At 49.6% G+C, this 20,237-nt stretch overlaps 1 protein-coding gene and 1 non-coding gene across 3 annotated transcripts in view; both read right to left on the bottom strand.

The window, feature by feature from the left end:
* Nucleotides 1-19,127, bottom strand: part of Stk24 (serine/threonine kinase 24) — a 93,135-nt gene extending 74,008 nt beyond the window's left edge. Inside the window, exon 1 of one of the 2 annotated variants that reach the window (XM_020183307.2) lies at nt 18,970-19,127. In XM_020183307.2, the coding sequence (XP_020038896.1) occupies nt 18,970-19,011 (42 nt within the window). In that variant the 5' untranslated portion in view covers nt 19,012-19,127. Of the gene's footprint in view, nt 1-12,438; nt 12,493-18,969 lie in introns of those variants that run through there. The other variant, XM_074043104.1, reaches the window with a different exon arrangement.
* Nucleotides 661-764, bottom strand: LOC141413257 (small nucleolar RNA U13). Its single transcript, XR_012438052.1, has one exon. It is a non-coding gene; the product is annotated as a small nucleolar RNA U13 (small nucleolar RNA).
* Nucleotides 19,128-20,237: the final 1,110 nt, after the last annotated feature.

Raw genomic sequence — 20,237 nt, 5'->3', positions numbered from 1 at the left:
CGGATGGTGAGAATGACATGCCAGAGTAGCTTCATCCATTACAACAAAGGGGACGCTCTGGAACTTTCCATTTGCAGCACAGCTATCGGGGGGGGGGGGGGGGGGGGGGGAAGTTGTGAACCTTAAGCTGCTCTAAAGAATAAATAACAAATACCCTCGTGATTCCAATGAACGCCAAAGAGCCCACACTTTCCACAGACTGCTCTTCACAGAACAAAACTTGCTCTAAAACAAGCCATTCTGGGTTAAATTACCCATGGCTGTGGAGCCTGCTGAATGCGCTGTCTTCTCCAGATCAGCAAGTGCTCATCAATACTGTGCCTTTTAGAGGAGCAAAGGACTGAGAGTGAAACACCAAGAAGAAACAAACCCTGTTCCCATTTGAAACGGGCATTCCGGAACAAAGGTGCACACTACTAAAGGAAGCCCTAGCACTGCTTTGTCTCTCTCCTTCCTCTCTTGGCTGGGTCCGCATGCACCCCTTTCATAACTAGCTGCTACCACTGCTGACCATATCATGAATTCTGCTTTTTCTGCACAGTGAGATGAGGTCATTTCGTCACCCTCCTCTCATTTATAACCAGCACCTGCTTTCACGAAGCACACACTACCCTACTATTGGATAATCAAGCTGAAGACGACCTTTTTTTTTCTTTTTCACGTCAGAAGGGTAATATGTCCACGTCATAACAAGATTTGAGAGTGACACATGTCATGCAAAGGCGTGAACACCCAATCATTGTGCTTATGAACCAAAAAAGGATGGAAAACTAACTTTTGACAGAAAGCTCCTGAGCAGTTTTCTCCAAATAAAACTTCCTTCAGGAGCCGGGGCAGTGGCACTTGCCTCTAATCCCAGCTCTCAGGAGGCTGAAGCAGAATGAGCTCCAGTTCCAGGCCAGCCGAGGCTACACAGAGTTCAAGGCCAGCCTGAGCAATGTTCTGAGACCCTGTCTCACAAAAAGAAAAGGAAAAAACCAAAATCCTACAGGTCCTAGGCTCCATTCCTATACAGTGACCTCGCTCTAGGCAAGCTCCTTTCTTAGGGTAGGTATCACCTGGCTAAGAGAGTCACTCGGCTAGGAAGGTCCCACGTCAGGGAGAGCTCTCTCTGTGGAGACTTCTCTCTGCTACCTAAGGGAATGCTGGTCACTGGCCAGCTTCCCTAGCAGGGAGGCAAGGCTCAGACTGGCCACAGCCCCATTCCTCTTGCCACAGGGCTTGGGCTAGGGACACCACGCAAGCCAGGCCAAGCAGCACCTCCCTAAGAACCTGTGCTACAGCTACCAACAAGGGCACTCCTGTGCATCCAGACCACGTGAGAAAAGCCAGGCACTTCTGGTGGCTGCCTTTACTTCCGGCAGGTCCCACTTCTCAGGGGACACTGCCTGAGAAGTGAACCCTAGGTACTACAGCACTGGTCTTTCAGGCAAATAAAATCTCCTCTTTCTTTTTGCTGCATTAAGTGGGAGGTTAGCATGCTCTTGTCCACAATTAAAAAGGGGAAAAGCAGACCTGCAACACAATAAGCATTTACTCCAATTCCAAGTATTCAACACCAGGGTGACACCAGACCAGGCACGGAAAAACAGCAAGCCAGGAACCCCAGAATCACCTGTCCGGGTCAAAAAAAAGTCTGTTTGATGTAGTTAACATAGAGTGTCTACCCTGATTTCTATAGGCATAACCAAAGACTAGGATATTTAAACAGGATCCTTGTTAAAATCTGCTATCCAACTAACTGCAAAGCTATATTCTGGCTCACTTCAGGGGTTGCAAACCTGAGGCTCCTGAGTAAAATCCCCAGTGCCACAAAAAAAAAAAAAAAAAAAAAAGAAAGAAAGAAAGAAATCCACTAAACTGCACAGTAAACAGATCCCTGTCAAACTGCAGAGGGTACAGGGATACAAATGGGTGCACCTCTATCACGTGATCTGCCTAATAAACCTTTGCAAAAAGAAAATCCTGCAGTCCAACAAGTTACAAACTGCTCTTGACAACAGCTCGGGAACTACTGCCACTGACAAAGGAGCCCACAGTGCCCCCTCTGGCCCCACCCAGCCAGCCATCCACTCCAGAGCCAGCACTACTGTCCAGAGATCATGTTGCAACAGCAGGGCTCAGAGCAAAACTCACCATGACTAGCAGGTAAAACTAGGTGGGGCAATCCCAAAGGCAGCTCCTCCCTTGCAGTCATCCTCACAGTGTCACACCCACCCCATGTTGCTGACAGCCACAGATGACCTAATTACTAAGCTGCCCAGTCCTTACTCTGGACTCTTCCCATGCTCCAGACACATTTACATACCTGGCTGTTCACCCCGTGCCTCTGGTCACTTTTCTAAACTGAATTCCTTATCTACACAGGTTCTTCCTTCATCTGCTGTGCCAGTCAGGCATCCCACTATCATTCATCCACACACTGGCACCCGAGTGCTAAGGCCTTCCTGGGACTCCTTTCTCCCTCCAGCGCCATCATCCCCAAAGCCCCCGCCCACCCCCTCCACACAGCTCCTCGCCCAGCCCAGCCACTCACGTCAAACTAGCTCAAGGCAGGGGCAGCTGGCACCTAGGTATCAGCCTCCTCCCTTTCCAATCCTGCCACCCACTGTCTAAATCCACAGCTGGCATTCTGCCACTTCAAACTTTCCCAGGGATGCAATTATGCATCCATTAAAAACAATCTAAAAACAAAGAGATAAATGGGAAGAACAAAATCTCTCCCGGGAATTTCATACCATGGAGCAGGCAACATCCACAACCACACAGCACAGACCTCTTCAACTTTGTGTCTCCCGTTCTTCTGCCTTTCCCGTCAAGACCAGCAGAGCCCCTCAGACTTGTCCAAACACTCTGAACATCCGACCTGTCTGGACCCCTCTGCCTGTCTGGAATGATGAGTTTATTTCCTTACTCATCTCCAAACTCCACCTGGGTATTCAACACTGCCACCTCCATGCTGCTTCTGTGCCTGCTCCTTCCATTGGGCGCATTTCCCATCCAAACGCAGGCTAAGCTGCACCTCTGCAACTGACCAGAAGCTCCCAAACACAGAGCTCTCAGTTACCTTCTACCCCAACGCCAGCGATGAGTGAGACTTACTGCCTGACATTCGGATCCACACACACCCTTTCCTCTGGGAGGTAAGGACTGCTGCTCATATGAAGTGGTATGAACCCTTTCCCAGCTCATAGGTGATCAATTTCAAAAGGAGGAAGCAAGTTCTTCTGGGACTCCTGACCTACTGAAGGGGATGTAAACAAGGCAGCCACACAATACCAGGAGGGCACCTGGAGAAGGAGGATACTGCAGGTGACAGAAGACCAATCTGAACCAATTCAGATACACTGCACCCAGAAATACAAAGAAAACCCTTTGGACCTCTAGCTACCCCTTACACGGTCCAGCTTCCTGACTTCAGAACTGGGAGCATAACTCAAAACCACGTTCACATAGGCTTTGGGCAAAATTCCAGCTTCTGGAGAGGCAGAGAAAGGGAGGATCGTGATTCCAGCCAAGCCCACACAAGAGGTTAGCAAGTCCCCCATCTCAATTATAAGCCAGATGGTGGTACATGCCTATAATCCTACCTGCACAGAAGGGATAGGTAGAAGAATCAGGATCTGAGGCCAGTCCTGAGCAAAAACAAGAAATCCTACCTGAAAAATAACTAAACCAAAATAGGGTGGGGGTGTGGAACAAGTATTAGAGTACCTGCTTAACAAGCATGAAACCATGAGTTCAAAACCCAGTACCACTGGTGGAGTGGCTCAGGCAGTAAGAGCACTTGCCTAGCAACCGTGACCCCAGTGCTACAAAACAACAACAAAAACCAGTAACAACCCCCTCAAAAAAGAAAAGATTATTATATAAATGGTCACATAGTCTAGTCTCAGCTTTTCTGCCTAAAATAGCAAAGACCATTACAACACAAAGTCTGACCATATTTCTCCTTCAACTGTAGTTATAACCCAACAAGTTTTTCTTTTCATAAAAGTTAAATCACTAAAGATAATTAATCTTACAAGAAAGGCAAGTTTGAAAAGCAGAAAAGGCAAATGGACTCTTACACAGTTCAGCCACACTGGATTCTCACTATTAACAGCTCATCTTTGTCGGGTGTTTCTGCTCACGCTCTGCAGGCAGGCCTTCAGTGCGACTAAGCACCATTGCTCAATAGTGCCCTAATTCCCGACCTCGCACAAGACAGACTTACTACTCACTATGTCAGTGACTACGACCCCACCACTCAAACTGCACCGTGATCTGTTAAAAATGGTTCTCTTTGAGCAGTAATTTTGTCACTAATGTCCACAGTTTTCATAGTCCTGCAAACGTCCATATCATCTCAAGCTCTTAATTAAGTCAGGAGACTAAAATGAAGCCTACAAGACATAAAAGCTATTTTAAAGCTAGAATATCACGAAGCAGTCATCTGAAGGACAATCAAAAATACAATTCAGCCGGCAGAGCTCTTGCAGTTTGTCTCGGTCAGACGCAGGCCTCTGCAACTGCCTCAAAGTCACCCAGAGAGCAGAGAAGGAAGAAGCATGGTTCTCGGCCTCGTGGTGCCCTCAAGCACACTCTCGCTCCAGCGCTCTCCTTTCCTCCTTCCGCCCTCGCTCCCCCCACACACACACTTCACAACTGGGCAAAGGGTAAAGGGCCCAGAACGTGTAATACCACTGAGTATCTCCCTCATGCGTGTAAGCAAAGTGACTAACCACAGAAGCACGCGCTAACGCAGTGTTTTCCAATGATAGGACTGGGCTGGGGGAGCAAGCACTTGAGGAGGTTCTTTCTAACGAGCAGAGCTGCACAGGAATTCTCCGGCTAGAATCCTTCTGACCTTGTATTAAAGGAGACACGCTCGTCCATTAGGACATTTTAAAAATAAGCAACAGCAGCACTTGAGACACTAGGGCAGGAAGATGACAGGCTCCAGGACAGCCCAGGGTACAGAGTGAGACCCTGTCTCAAAAGAAAAGTAGGCCACACACCAGTGGCTCATGCCTGTAATCCTAGCTACTCAGGACAGAGATCAGGAGGATCACAGTTTGATGCCAGCCCAGGCAAATAGTTCTGCGAGACCCTATCTTAAAAAACCCATTACAAAAAAGGGCTGGTAGAGTGCTCAAGGTGTAGGCCCTGAGTTCAAACCTCAGTACCACAGAAAAGAAAAAGTAGAAAAGAAGAAAAAACTAGTAAGTCCTCCATTATATAAAGTACTTACGGAGTTAAAAATTCTTAAAGTAAAAACAGAATAATCATAGAAAGTATGGAGGCGTGGGATAGTACTTATGACACAACTGTACACAGAAAACAACGGCAGGGCCCCTACACTGGCCCCAACTCCACAGGCACATCGTGCACGGGGACTGGGCAATGAGCAGAGCAGAAACGAGTACATTCAAGCAGTGGGATGGTGTGCTTTTGCTTTAAAGCCATCTAGTGAGGGTGCGTGAGGGCGCTTTCCAGGGGAGGGGTCTCCACCTCCCTACCCTGACAGTGAGGCTGGGTAGGAAGCGGGGTGGGCCCAGGAGATCAACAGCAGCAGGCCCATCTGGGTGTTAAAGGGCCTGGCTATCACGAAGCAAAGACGGATGGGATTACTGCTGCTCTGCTGCAAAAAGACCAGAGAGGCGAAGAATCATTTTCCACAGAATTTCAAAAGAATCTTATCCAACTGCTATCAATAACATGTTAAGGAATAACCTATGCAATAGGCCAGTATGAGAATACTGGCAATTTTACCATTTTAAAAAGTTTAAAATGTTTTATCATGCTAAGTAACTTTTCACTCCAATTATTTTTTAGGATGCCAAGGGTGAATTTTGTTCTCGGAAACAGAGAAAAAGAATTTCTGACTAGGGTGCCACAGCAGCAAGGTTACAAACAACTCATTTTACACACACACATACACACACAAATGTACATGTGTCTGAGGGTGTGTCAAGAATCCTTCGTTCCACCTAAGCAGCAATACATCAAGAGGCAGGGATCAGGTATGTGTCTGGGAAACTTCTGCTCAGAATTGCTTTAAACTACGTGAGCACTTCAAAACTGGACACTGCTTCGGGCCTCGGGGGAAGTGAAATGCCATCCGACACACCTGCTCTCGGCCCTGATGGCTCAGGCCAATTTGGGGGTGTGTAGTAGGACCATTTACCGACACCATTAGTTGGTGTGCACACTTTAACAACTCTGCTGTGTTTACGCAGAGGGAAAGACAGGCAGCCGCCTATGGAAGCCAGCCAGGAAATCCAAGCAGTTTCACTTCATGTCAGCTCTTCCTCTCAGAAACGAAGACAGAGAGGAAGGCATTCTGAATGACATGACTGTTTGACACTCAAGACTCTTTATCAACAAAGAGCCCAGATGTCTTATTCACCTGCCTGACACAGGCAATCCCCTAATTCTGTATCTGAAAAGGCACATCAAACATTTTTCCAATTCCTCACGTAAGGAGCAACTGTAACCATCCACAGAAATGTCACAATACACTTTTAAAAATCAATAAATTGGGCTGGCTGTGTGGCTCAAGTGGTAGGGCGCTTGCTTAGCAAGCCCAAGTCCCTGAGTGCAAACCTCAGTACAAAAAAAAAGTCAATAAATAAAGCCCTCCCCACTCCCCTCAAAAAACCCTCAAAGTCTGGTAAGGGCGACATCAAACCAATTCAATAGGGCTAATATGGACATACAGATCATTTCTGAAAGACAAACCAAATCAATTATGTATGTATGAAAGCAGAAAACCCAACAGCCCAACATTTAAAAGTCCACGGGTCTGAAATACTTTCTCCAGTTCAGAAATAGATCTACAGCATATCCTTGGTTAAGTGTTAAACACAGCTCCGAGAAAAGAACAAAAGAGCCCATCAGAAGAATGCCCGAGGAGGGTCTCGTTCATCACTCAGTCATCCTACTCTCCCGGGAGGCCTGTGCAGTGGCAGGAACAGCTCACAGGAGTTACTGGGCCAAGGAATGCAAGGGTCTGGAGCCTGCAGCCAGTGGCCCCCGGCTGAGGCGCGGACTGCAGGGCTGAGCAGGACAGGGCAGGGTCCAAAGACTCAGAATGGACCCAGGGATACCAAGTACTGCCACAGGCCCCAACTTTCAGGCTGGCTTTTACGCTGCATCAGGAAGTGCCTCGAAGCATCACAGGTTCTCGAGCGGAGTCAGGATGAAAACCACAGATAGGAGAGGCTACCCGAGCACTTTTGTGAAGACTATCAGCTCAGGGCTTGGATCCTGCTCCAGGTTTCCCCAAAGAAACTTGGAGTGCAAGTTCTAAGAGATGCACTCCTTAAAAAACAAGGTTCCAAGGTGAAAAGGGCACGAGCACACAACTTCCTCTGCTCGCACCCCATGGGTTTAGAAACATACACTAAAACAGCAAAGGCTCCAAGTCTTTCAACTTAATGGCCTCTGAGTCAGCCTCCAACACTGGACCAGTGGTTCCAAAGTCAGCTTTCTGAAATACACGCTGTAGGTTGCAGGCACTTGATTTTCAACTGAGCTGAGCTGCTTTTCTTTTTTATTTTCTTTATTCGTGTGTGTGTGTGTGTGTGTGAGAGATAGTCTCACTGTGTAGCCCAAGCTGGCCTGGTGATCATCCTGCCTCACTCTCCCGAGTGCTGAGATTACAGGTGGGCTCCACCATGCCAGGTTGCTTTTTAAATTGACAGTGCAGTGGTTCAAAGTCAGCCTGAGCAAATGGTTCATGAAACCTATCCTGAAAATACCCATGACAAAAAAGGGCTGGCAGAGTGTCTCGAGCAGTTAAGAGTGCCTGCCTAGCAAGTGTGAAGCCCTGAGTTCAAACCCCAGCATGGTCAAAATAAATAAACAAACAGTACAATAGTGTGCTCCACCATGGGGAGCAACAGGGATCTAGAATTTTCAATTCTCCACTGCAGTGGTTCTCAAAGTGTGGTCCCAAAGGCAGCAACGCACCTGGAAACTTGTTAGGACTGCACATCCCATCTCAGACCTCTGGAACAAGGATGGGAGTGTGGGGTTTTTCTCACTTACTGCTTCTTCACCATCCAAAACAACACAGGCAGGGCAACACCTGAGAGACAATGAGCATCTGCCAGCCTATGGCTCCCATTCCACACTGCGGGCTCAGGCTCAGCAGAGACAGAACGGCAATAAGAAAGGCCTTGGGACCCTCACCCACAATCCTGAAGTCCAGGAATCAATTAAAAATGACAGCATTAAGAGAGGGGGTGGGGGAAGGGGGGAGAAATGACCCAAACATTGTATGCACATATGAATAAAAGAAAAAAAAATTAAACATCAAAAAAAAACAATGACAGCACAGCGCAACTGACCACGAGGAACAAGCAAAGTGTACAGCACCAAGCTCAGGACCTCAAGGCCCTGTACTCCACCAGCGGATTCGCTGAAGACGGAGGGCTTGGGACTAGTGGCAGAAAGCCAGCTGCAAGCTCATGTGGACGCCATCACTAAGGAGGCCCGACCACCTGATTCACAAGGACAAGCAAGACAGGGCACCTGCAGCCAGGAGTCTGCCATAGGGAAGAGACAGCCCAGCCCACAAAGAAACTGAAGACTCAGAAAACTTCTTCTCAGTAACAGTGAAGACAATGAGGACAGAACATGCACTAGCACTTCTTTAAAAGTATGTATGGATGGGGTCTGGAGATGTAGCTTGGTAGTACAGTGCTTGTAGCATGCACAAGGTACATGAGAATAAAAGCACCCCATAGCTGGGCGCTGGTGCTCATGTCTGTAATCCTAGCTACTCAGGAGGCAGAGATCAGGAGGATGACGGTTCGAAGCCAGCCCAGGCAAATAAGTTCACAAGAACCTATTCAAAAAGAAATCACACAAAAAGGGCTGGTGAAGTGGCTCAAGGCACAGGCTCTGAGCTCAAGCCCCAGTACCACCCAAAAAAGAAAAAGAAAAGAGAGAGAGAGAGAGAGAGAGAGAAGAAAAAGAGCCCTGGGCTACATCTGGAGAGCATGACATGAGGAGTCTGAAATGCCTGGTAGGAGCGGTCTGAAGCAAGTAAGACAAAAGTGATGCTCTGCCCACCACTGTACCATTTCCCACTGAGGGCGGGCCATCTCAGAACCCTCTGCCCTGTGCCAAAGCCCTGCCCTACCTATTACCCCAGGCACAGCAGCCGACCTGGCCCCATCAGTAGTACTCAAAATCAGGCCCTTCTATAAGATTTCCCAAGTGACACAAGTACAGACTTTTCCATCCACCCAGTGCAGGGAACAGGGTGAAGCCAAGGGAAATGAAAACCCCTACTGGTAGAACTGCTGAAGTAATTCTTTATACTCGAGCATCCTTCTCTTTTTAAATTATCTCTCAAGACGTATTTGGGACAGGGAACCTGCATCAAACACACCAAGGGAATGTTCAAACAATGCCTCTCCTTGTCAGGAGTTTAAAACTTGAAATTCACCCCACTGAACATGTTTTCAAAGTTCTCCTCCAAAATGGTGCCTAAAATAACTGCTGGCCAGGGCTCAGTCCCCAAGCTCTGGCCATTTTTCCTTTGTGCTGAGTGGCCAATTGTTGTAAATTTTGACCCAAGAAAGTACTCTGTTCCTAAGCAGGCAATCACATCAAAGCTGCACCCCAAAAAGCAACTTCTCCAACTTAGACACACCATCCAGTCCTTCAACAGTTCACATCTGACATTATTTATGGCAACACAGCGCTGTGCCTGAGCAGACAGAGGCCACTACTGTCCGAAGGGTCTGCATGGCATGCTGCACATCTGCCACACATCTCTGCCCAAGTCCTACACTGACCACCATGGTGGTCAGCAGTCTGACCGCTGCTGCCCCTCCCTCCCCAGAAGCACACACCCAATTCCAGCCCACAGGCTGCGCCCAAAACACCGACTTAAGCAAACGTTCTCCAATGTCCCGTGGGGTTCTCTGAAATGGCTCTGTGCCCACAGATCTTAGGACCAAAAAACGAGACAGAATGGAGACAAGGAGGTTTACAGTTCAAGTTAGAGGGATGAAGGTCACTGACTGGCAGAGAGATGGAAAAGCAAGCATTTATTTATATATTCATTTATTTAGAGAGCAGAAATAAAAGGCAAAATCACATGATGAAGAGAACTGAGGCTCCGGAGTCCCCCCCTACCTTCTGGTGCAGGGCAGGCCCATGAGCTTGAAATTCACTCCACCAACATGGCCCTCTACTCCTTTACCTACACGCTGAAGTCTTAAGAACACACTAAGCATGAGTCAATCCTGAAATCCCACTACAGTCATAATAAAAGTTTTTTCTTTAAAAAGAATTGAAAAGTAAAAAAAGACATGAGCAGTAAGATTACAGATCCTAGAAAGGGGGTGATAGATAGTAAAAAGAAAAAAGGCGGTGTAAGGAAGATATCTTAGTCTTTCCCATGGCGAGAACAGAATACCATAGACTAGGAAACCCACAAAGAAAAGCCCTGAAGGGCTGAGAAGGTCCAAGGTCCAGGGTCACATCTACAAGGGCCTTCTCGCTATGTCCAAACTGCATAGTAAGAACAGGAGCTCGCCAGCTCGCCTCCTCTTCCTCCTCCCATAAAACCCCTATCCCATCACGGGCCACATCCTAATGACCTCACAGACCCTCACTACCTTCAAAGCCCCACAACCAAACAACGCGAATATATGAATCTGAGAGTAAGCTTCAGCGCATGAACTCAGACAACGAGCATGAACTCGAGGAAGAGCGAGCAGAAAATCCACAGTTCACAGCGCTGAATCCCCAAATCTCAGGAACTTGCAGCACCATCAGCCTCCAGAGCCACTTGAGGTCAGTGAGGAAGCACCAGTCCCAAGGCTGGCTAGACAGCCAGAGAACCTGCCCCACACCTGTGCCAGGTAACTGCCCCAGCCTCCTCCCTGAGGAGCAGTCCTGTTCTCTGGACAGGAAAGGAAATGTAGGTGCTAGACCAGGCAACAGCAGCATATTACAGAAGATACTGCCCCTGCACCCAAGTCCCCCTCCATCCAGCACTCGGGTGGGCACAGGGCTCCTGGCAAGAGGAGGAGGTGTTGCCCAAGAATGCACCATTGCACAAAAACACAGCCCAGAGGGAGCAGGCTAGAAGGTGTACAGAACAGCTTCCTCCGGAGACGGAGAAAGTGACATGGCCATTACCAAGTGGAATGCCTGGCAGTCAGCACTACAGTTAAAAAGCCCCTCAGAGCCACGCATGAGTGCAGACACACCTCTGTACTCTCAGAACTCGGAGGCAGAGGCAGGAGGTTCTGAGTACGAGGCCAGCCTGAGCAACATAATGAGACCCTGTCTCAAAAAACAAAGAGCCCCACACGAGGGCTTGAAAGTCCCGGTTCATAAATGAGTGGACGTTCAAGGTTGGCCTGACCAAGCCAGGTACAGGTATCAGGAGGATCAAGGTTCAAAGACAGCCTGGGCAAATAGTTTGAGAGATCCTATCTCAAAAAACTCAATGCAAAAAAAAGGCTGGGAGAGTGGCTCAAGTGGTAAAAGCACCTGCCGAGTAAGTGTGAGGCCCTGAATTCAAATCCCAGTACCATCAAAAAAAAAGAGGAGATCAAACCAACAAAGGGAAAAAGAAGGGCCTTAGAAAAGGAAAATCAGCCTTAGGAGATAAAAGCAGACATTTCGAGCAAAAAAGAACAGACCATCACAATAAAAAGGAACACTGTGAGATCAGAAAAGAGCACTCAGCATTTCAAACCAAGAGCAGAAATGAAATACTCACTGCAAGAGTAGGAAAAGTTGAGGCAACTGCCCAGAAAGCCAACTGAAAAAGACAAACAATGATAAATAGCTTTTCAAGGGTGAGCCGAGGAGGACCAGTCAGAAGGCCCCACATCTGAATAACACAGACTTCCAGAAAGAGAGCACATAAAATGAGGAGAGGCGAGTTATCTGACTAAGAACCTGTCACAAAAGATGAAAACAGACTCACACCAAGATGCATCACTGTGAAACTGCAGAGCACAGGGAACAATTCCGGCTCAAGAATGATGAGGACCTTGAATGTATAGAATCCTGTACAGGTGTGTGTAGTCCTCAACAGCCACAGGAGGGCAAAACACAGCCCACAGGAGCCTTCAAAATCCTGGAGGCCCACAGGCTTCGGAGGTACAATGTTATAATCCCAACACCTGGAAAGCTGAGGCAGGAGGATCTGGAGTTCAAGGCCAGTCTGGGCTACATAGCAAGACCCTGTCTCAAAAAGAAAAAAAAAAAAAAACAATCTGGAGGAAAGCTGGAATGTAGCTTGGTGATGGAGTGCTTGCCTTGCAAGTCTTCAGCCATGAGCTCAATCCCCAGCACTGAGTGAAAGAAAATCTGAAACAAAAGAATGTTCACCAACGATTTTTAAACCAAGCCAAAATATCAATTGAAAGGGAAGGTAAAAATAAAGACATTTTTAAAAAGCTATGTCACACGTACCCTATTCACAGGAGGGGACTGCAAGACACACTGCACCATCCAACACCATAAACTCAGAAAGACAAAGGCAGGAGACATCCAACATAAGAGAGCAGCAAAAGGAACCGGGAACGAAGGCAAAGAGAGTGGAGCGCCCAGCGTGGAGGTCAACCAGCCCAGCCAGGAGCAGAGCAGAGGCTCAGGGCTTCGCCAGGGTGGCAGGCACAAACCGGAGGCTCCAGCTCAGCTTCCTAGGACAAAATCCTGGCACCCGCTGAAGCACTCTGGGTTGAATGAGCTGTAAGTACATTACCATCTCCATAGAGATCTGAAAAGCAACCGTGGCTTACTAACGCTGGCCGCTGGCCGGGCTGTGCGTACTGCTCAGTTACAATAACGCACTTGCTGCACTGATCTAACCAAAGCTACCACACAACTCCACCAGGGAGAGGGAGGGAGGTGCCCATAAGCGGAGGAGGCAAGAATAGAACTAAATCCTCCATCTAGAGTCCAAAGTCTACAGGCAACGCCTGAAACCAGGTAACGAGCAGCAATTTCTAAGTGTTCTTCGAAAACCAAGGAGCAACAATAACGAAAGGCAACTAGGAGGAATCAAAGGGGCTGCCTCTGGGGAGTAAAGAATGGAGGCAAGGGACAGGTAACTGCTATCTTTCCCAACAGGCCTTACATGATTAATCCATCCCATTTTCTTTTTTTTAACAAAAACTAAACAAAATCCTAAGTAACTGAAAATAAAACAAAGGATGTGGACCAATAACAGTTCTTTCAAACCTTAGGGCCTAACATTATTTTTAAAAACAGGAAGAGATTTAAAATAATAGGATTATAAACCCTACCTACATATTTGGTGGTCAAATAAAACAACTCACTCCCACAATATATATAAACTTTCAACAGGAAAGTCTCGGGGATGGCAGAGTGGCTCAGTGGTAGAGCACCTGCCTAGCAAACATGAGGCCCAGAGTTCAAACCCCAGTACTGAAGAGGGGAAAAAAAAAAAACAGTAAAGTTTCTTTTGTTGATCCTGAAGAAAGCACAAGGGGAGGTCTCTGCAGTCATCAGACTTTATGACCAGAGAGATGAGATATTTTATACTCTGTAGCAAGCAAAGGTACATCTTGCTTTGTCTGTCCCTAATCTGAACCTCGGAAACCATGGACAATTCAGGACTGGGCGTGTTCACTCCAGGAGCCAGATGTTCTAACAGCCCCAAGACATTTACACCGAGCTGTTTAATAAATTCCACTGCAAATACACACGCATGAGAAGTGACTAGTTCCCCCACAGTGGCTGCTTCCACAAGGCGGCAGAGGGATAAGAGAATGCAGCTTCTATTTCCTGCACTCACTCTGCCCACAGATCCCATTAGTGATAATCACCCCAGCTAAGGCACACAAAAAGCTTTAGCAGGGAGGGTCGGGCGGGGCCCACTTCCTGCAGGTACAGTTTCCAAACCAGCAAGTCTGAATCATGGGAAAAATTACCCAAATACAGAGCTGAGTGGCAAGAGACCATGCATGAGACTCCTGGCCCCTGGCCTGGAGGGTGCGCCTTGTAAAAACCACCACCAAGATGGACCGCCAGGCTCGCCTCATTCACTCCATCTGGTCCCAAGGGCCACTAGAGAGTCATTTCAACCAGCACTGAACAGGCTGCTCAACTCCATGTTACAACAGCGGCTCTGAAAGCAAAAAGCGTTCAAGCCACCCTAGCCAGACTGCCACCATGCCACTGCCACAGCTGCAGTGAGGACATGTGTCCTCAACCACCTAAACAATCTCATCTCCATCCTTTAAGGTCACTCTGTCCCATGTGAAATACCATCAAGAGCATTCCCTGATTTGAGATTAGAACTCAAATAAATGTCCCAGACTCCTCCAAAAGTTATTCTTTAACTTTAACTTTTAAAAAGAAATCTTTACCCCTCCTCCCCCAAACCCTACAAAAAATAATCCTTCCCGGGCTAAGAATATGACTGTGTGGCAAAACACTTGCCTAGCATGCGTAAGGTCACAGGTTTGATCCCTGGTACTGAGGGGGGAAAAAAAACTTTCAAGCAAAACAAATTCTCACCATTGTTGCAATTTGGTGAAAGACAACAAACCCGAAGCCCTGACACAAGTACCCAGACTTACAAAGGCAAGTCCCAGCAAGAAGACCCTGTGTCTTTTCTCACTGCTCTAGCAACAAGACAGTGCAGCAGGAAAAGGCCAGCACAAAGGAAAAGCAGCAACAGGGTGGGAGAGTAATAAAAGACTCTGTTCAAGTCCACCTTGGCTGTCCAGGACACCTGAGCTCCCCACCCCGGGCCCCCTCTCACCTCAAGTCTCCAGCACCTTCTGAGAGGTCCCTCAGCGCACTCCAGACCCTACCTGTCCACCTTCTCCACCACCTACCTGAGGACGCCAGCAGTCTAAAGAACAAGACGCTTACCTGCTCAAAACCGTGCCCTACTTCCCACTGCACACAGATCCCAGGTCTCCCCCCCAGCAGAACGGGAGGGCCACCAGGAGACTCTGCCCCTCCACACAGGGATCAGAACTGCCTTGTGCCTTCCAGCCACATGCCTGAGCTGGGCTCGGTCTCTAGTCGCTGCAACCTTCTTAGGGTGCACTCCACACCAAGTGGCCGTCCTCTCCAGACCATGGACCTACAGGTCCAGGCTCCTCTGCCAGCTTCTGTCTAGAGCAGCGCTGAAAGACACTGGACCTGATTCCACAGTTCAGCTTCACCCCAGGGTGCTCTCAGCCTAAATCCTACTGCTCCGCTGAGTGTCCACACTCACACTCGGGGACACCCAACTGCCCCCAGGTTGTCCTGTTGCCAATGGCAGCAGGACAACATGGGCAGGCATCTCCCAAGGAAGTGGCAGGAGAGAAATGATGGAAATGTGACATAGAAAGAGGGGGGAGTGCCAGAGCACTTAAGCCACAATTAAATGCAGCTGTCTGGTTTGCCTTCATCTCCCAGACTTCCAAAGTGCCGCTAAACCACCCTTTCAGGACCCAGGGCAAGGGGCCTTCTCACATAAGGGTTCATTTCTCCAAGAAGCTAGAAAAAGAGGAGGAAAGGCAGGGCACAGGCTGACATCGACAAGCAGAATCTCTAAGTTTTTTAACGATTCCTCTAAATTGTACTTGCAAATAGAGTAACTTAAATTTACATTAGCCTTGACAGATGCTGAACTAATTAACTCAGGTCCTGTGACACCTGTGACTTTTCTCATTTTGTTTAAACTGTGGGTCATAAACCACTGGGCTGTGGACTAAAGTCAGTGTTGCAGCCAGCTCCTAATTTTAATACAATCCAGCACAACAGTACATCACAAGCGGTCTTGATGTAAATTCTGTTTCTTAAGGGAGTCACAGTCCATAAAAGTTGAAAGGCGGCTGGTAAAATTCTGTAACAGAAATTTACAAACCAAAAACTAATTATTTTTAAATCCCAATTTATCAGAGTCAAAGCCAATGGGTGCCCCTGCCTCCAACTAACCTTTTCATCTGTAGTGAGTGAAACAAAAAATGGCCAGTGAAGAACACAGGGAGTACTTGTGGCCATAAATCAGCCAAATTTCTATTAGTCGTAGTTACAACATTCAGTTCATAATTTCTACTTTTCCCCCTACAGTGGTATAAAACTGGGGTGTAGGAGGGGAAAAAAAGGAAAAGCCTAGTAAACCTCATGAAACATTCAGATGTACAGCCATCAGTCCTGCACAACTGCTCTAGCAGGTCTATAAAGGTTGCTGATTGAATAAATAAAACATCCACCTTGTATTTCTAATTTCTTCAGTAAGTAGAATCTGGAATGGAATGACCTGTAATACTTGCAAAAGTAACCATGAAACACCAGTTTGGTATGGCGAATGGGAGGCTGGTCATCCAGGCCAAGACCTGATTTCCAATCACTGTTTTGCCACACAAAGTGCGATCTTCCCTTGGTCTATTTAGTCAGCTTCCACTGGTTTCCACAGCTATAAAATGTTTTAATACCTGAGCCTCGATCTGCACCATTAAGAACTGAGAGGCATAAAATCATCTGCAAGACACAAAAAATGGTCTTTACACTGAAAATGTGTGCTGGCGGAGTGGCTCAAGGGGTAGAGCACCTACCTAGCAAGCATGAGGCCCCAAGTTTCAAGCCCCGGAACTGCAAAAAACAAAAATAAAAAATAAGTATACTAAAAATATTCCTTCATTCAGATTATTTTGTAAGTATTCTTGCCTAGGCCCCTGGATTCCCTTGGCTGTTTGTCCAAAACTTTTAAGCTAACTCTTCACTAGCCATGGTTAGGAGACAAGGAAGAGGGAGGGGCTTAAGACCCATTTTGAAGGGATGCCTGCTTTTCTCCCCCAACAGTCAAGGCCAGGTGTGCCTTTAATTTAATCCTCAGCAACAGCTCCCAGGGCAGTAGCAGCTGCTAAGTCCAAGTTGAAAATAAATGTGCTTGTTCTCTTTTCTGGGGGGGGGGGGGGGGAGAGGGGGAGGAGAGAAAGGAGAAAGGAATGTTCTTCCCCAATGGCACACCAAAAATTCATCATACAGCTTGTGGATGACCATTAAGTACAGGAATGACTGTCAGAGGCAATTGTGCACCACTAAAGCTAGAACAGCTGGAAAATTGGGTCTTTTCTGAGAAAAATGTGTCATCTTTACAGCAAGAAAGCAAAATAAACACAGCTCCACTTTAAGAACACCTAGGAAATAACTATTTTTGAGAAGCAAAGTTACTAAAGCAAATGCATCTTTTGTTCTCAAGATTAAGAATTTGGGCCCATTCTTTAAAAAAAAAGAGAGAGAGACAGAGAGAGACACCAGAAACCACCTGGTGACATCTCATCCTGACTTTCCAGCCCCAGTCAAAGGGGCTCTTAAGTACTTTTCAAAGGGGCTCTTAAGTACTTTGTGCGTGACTGTCCACAAAGGCCCAGTGCCCAAGTGAGGCATTCATGCTAGATTACAACCCGATTAACACATTCTAGCAGCCAGTCTAAAGGAAATACTGATGAAACTTTTTAAATCATTAAAGAGGTCCTTCTAGCTCTACTGGTAAGAAACTGTTTTTCACCAAGTTCACCCTGACCTTCAGGCCACTAAACTCAAACCAAAGCAGGAGCTATAGGTTTCTATGTAATGATCAGCAGTAGTTTAGGATTTGGGAGCATTTTGTCTTGGGGATCTGTGTCTGTGTTACTAGGGTTTGAACCCAGGGCTCTACGCTTGCTAAGCAGACACTCGAACCACTTGAGCCACACCTCCAATCTATTAAGCTTAGGTTTTAAATACATGTTAAATGTAAGGCTTTTAGATGAAATGCGAATTAAGAATATTCAGTCTTAAGACATCTTCCCAGTCACACTTGTGATACTAACTTTATTACTTAAAACAAAAAACAAACTCTGACTAAAAGTCTAGTTACCATTAGAACTAGACTACCACTTTGAGTTCCTATTTTTCCACATTTCAAATCTGAACAGTGAAGTCCAGTTTTCTTTTAATGGTTTAAAAAGGAGGGAGGGGAATGATTTCCCTGGGAGGAGCAGAGAAGATGCTGGCTCCTAAGACCAAGCAAGGCCTGGGCACTGCGAGTCTCCAGCCCTGGAGACAGAAAAGGCGCCTGTTGCTATCTATAAAATAACAAATAATCCACTTGGATAGTTGGAGCTGTTTTCCTGAAACTCGCATATTCGCTGGCTTAGCTAGCCACACAGTACGGAAGAGCAAAACTTGAGAGCCATGCCCTACCCGGATCGCGCGATTTTAATCCCATTTTATCACCATTTATGAGTTTACAAACATTACAAATTGGCCACGGGTGGTGGCTTTATTTTTCAAAGAGCTTAAAACAGTCCCTCTTGGCGAAAAACTTTAATGCATTCATGTAAATCTGAAATTCAACTCCCCTCATCCCTGCCTCCCCCCCCAAAAAAAAGTGAGTGGTAGGCCAAGATGCCACAAAGTATCGAGGTCACTGGCCAACACCTCTTCCCGCTGCCATCAAGTCCCAAAGTGAAAGTCCGGCGTCCGGCCCGGGCCGGTGGCCTCGGCGGAACCACCATGACAGGCAGGGGACCGGGGCACAGTCAGCGGCCCCGCACGCGACCTCCCGGCACCGCGACAGCAGGGGACCGATCCGGGCGCGCTCCCTGGGCGGGTGGGGGGAGCAGGGGACCCATCGCCCCGGCCCCGGGCCCGCCGACGCTCAGGGGACCAAGCGGGGACTCCAAGGGCATTCTTCACATCCCTTCCCCCGGGCACGAGCCGACGCCGGCCTGCGGCTCGGAGTTGGGGGGAGCCGGCCCCCTACATCCGGACCCAGGCCGCAAGGCCACTGCCCCTCCCCGCGGGCACACACCCGAGACCCCGGCCGCCGCAGCGGCAAGGAGCCCGGGGACTCGGGCCCGAGCCGGCCTGGAGCGGGGCCCCGGCGCGACCCCGGAAGAGAGAGCGTGGGGGGGCCGTGTTTACACCGCCAAGTTGCAGCTTCCGCCCCGGCCGCATCCCCGCTCCCGGGCGGCCGCTCCCGCCTACCTGCATGCCCGGCAGGCCCGACTGCACCGGGGAGTGGGCCATGGCGCTCCAGACGGCCACTTCCTGGCCCGGGACGGCCGCGCCGCGGCGATCCGCGCGGGCAACCAGGGCCGCGCGCAGCCCTCGGGCGGGAGCGCGAGGCCACCGCACCCCGGCGGGTCCCGACCGGCGGGGGTCTCAACGGAGGCCCGTGGGCCGCGTCTCCATGCACCGCACCCGGGAGGGAGAGCTGCGAGGGCCGCGGGGCCTCCGCGCGAGCTGCCGCTGCCGCCGCTGCGCTGCGCTGGGCTGGGCTGGGCTGGGCTGGGCTGGGCTGCGCCGCGCTGGAGCCGGGCGGCCTGGGCACGCTCGTGCTGGCCGCCTGGAGCCGGAGTGGGCGCGCACAGCCGGCCGAGCCCGCGAGCTCCGCGCGCCCCGCCCCGGCCCGGCCCCCGCGCCCGCCCCCGCGGCCCGGCCGGGGACCCCGCCCCGCGCTTCCGGGAGGGGGAGGGGAGGGGAGGAGGCCGGCGGCTGCCTGGGCGCCCTAGGCCGCAGCCGCTGCGCCGCCGCCTGCCGTGCGGCCGGGTCCCGGCGCCTCCCGCGGCGCTGCGGGGAGGGGGCCTTGGCGGGGGCGGGGGGAGGGACCGAGTCGGAACCCGGCTTGGCCGCGTGCCCACCGGGCCGGCAAGCCGCCACCGCCACCAACTCCTGTCCTACTCGCATTTCCCTGCTCTCCAGGCCAGTCCGCCCCTGTCCATCCCCCCGGGGGACAAGGGCCCGGCGACCTCCCCGGGGCAGGATCTGCGGGCGGGGCGCGCGGAGGACCCGGCGCCCGAGGCCTGCTCCTAGAGACCCGGCGCAGCTTCTTCGGTGTCCGTGTGAAGTTTAAAGCAGCCCATGGAGGAACCCGAAAGGAGGCAGATGCCCAGCCCCCGCGTTCCGATCACAGCCTGGCCGGGGGTGCCGGGCGTGCAAACTTAGTCGAGTGAGGGGCTGTACCCGCCATCTCTGGATTCTGCACCCGGGCGGAAAGTGGGGTGCGGAGGGACCAGGAGGAAGGGAAGACAATGGAAGGAAGCCGCGTCTAGACTTCGGCCTTCTGTCCTCCTTGCGCTGCTCCCAAAGCCCCAGCCCCAGCGTGAGCACCGTTCGCCTCCGGTGCTTAGCCATCCCCTCCCCCAGGACCGAGGAAACAAGTGAGAATGGGGTGCATGCCTGCTGCCTCCGGGAGGGATTTTATTTACAGTGGCAAATAGGCAAAGTGGTCTGCGAATCGTCCCGAGTTGTAG

The sequence above is a fragment of the Castor canadensis genome, chromosome 10 (genome assembly GCF_047511655.1).
Source record: "Castor canadensis chromosome 10, mCasCan1.hap1v2, whole genome shotgun sequence".
NCBI lineage: Eukaryota > Metazoa > Chordata > Mammalia > Rodentia > Castoridae > Castor > Castor canadensis.
This window is presented reverse-complemented; position numbering and strand designations above follow the sequence as displayed.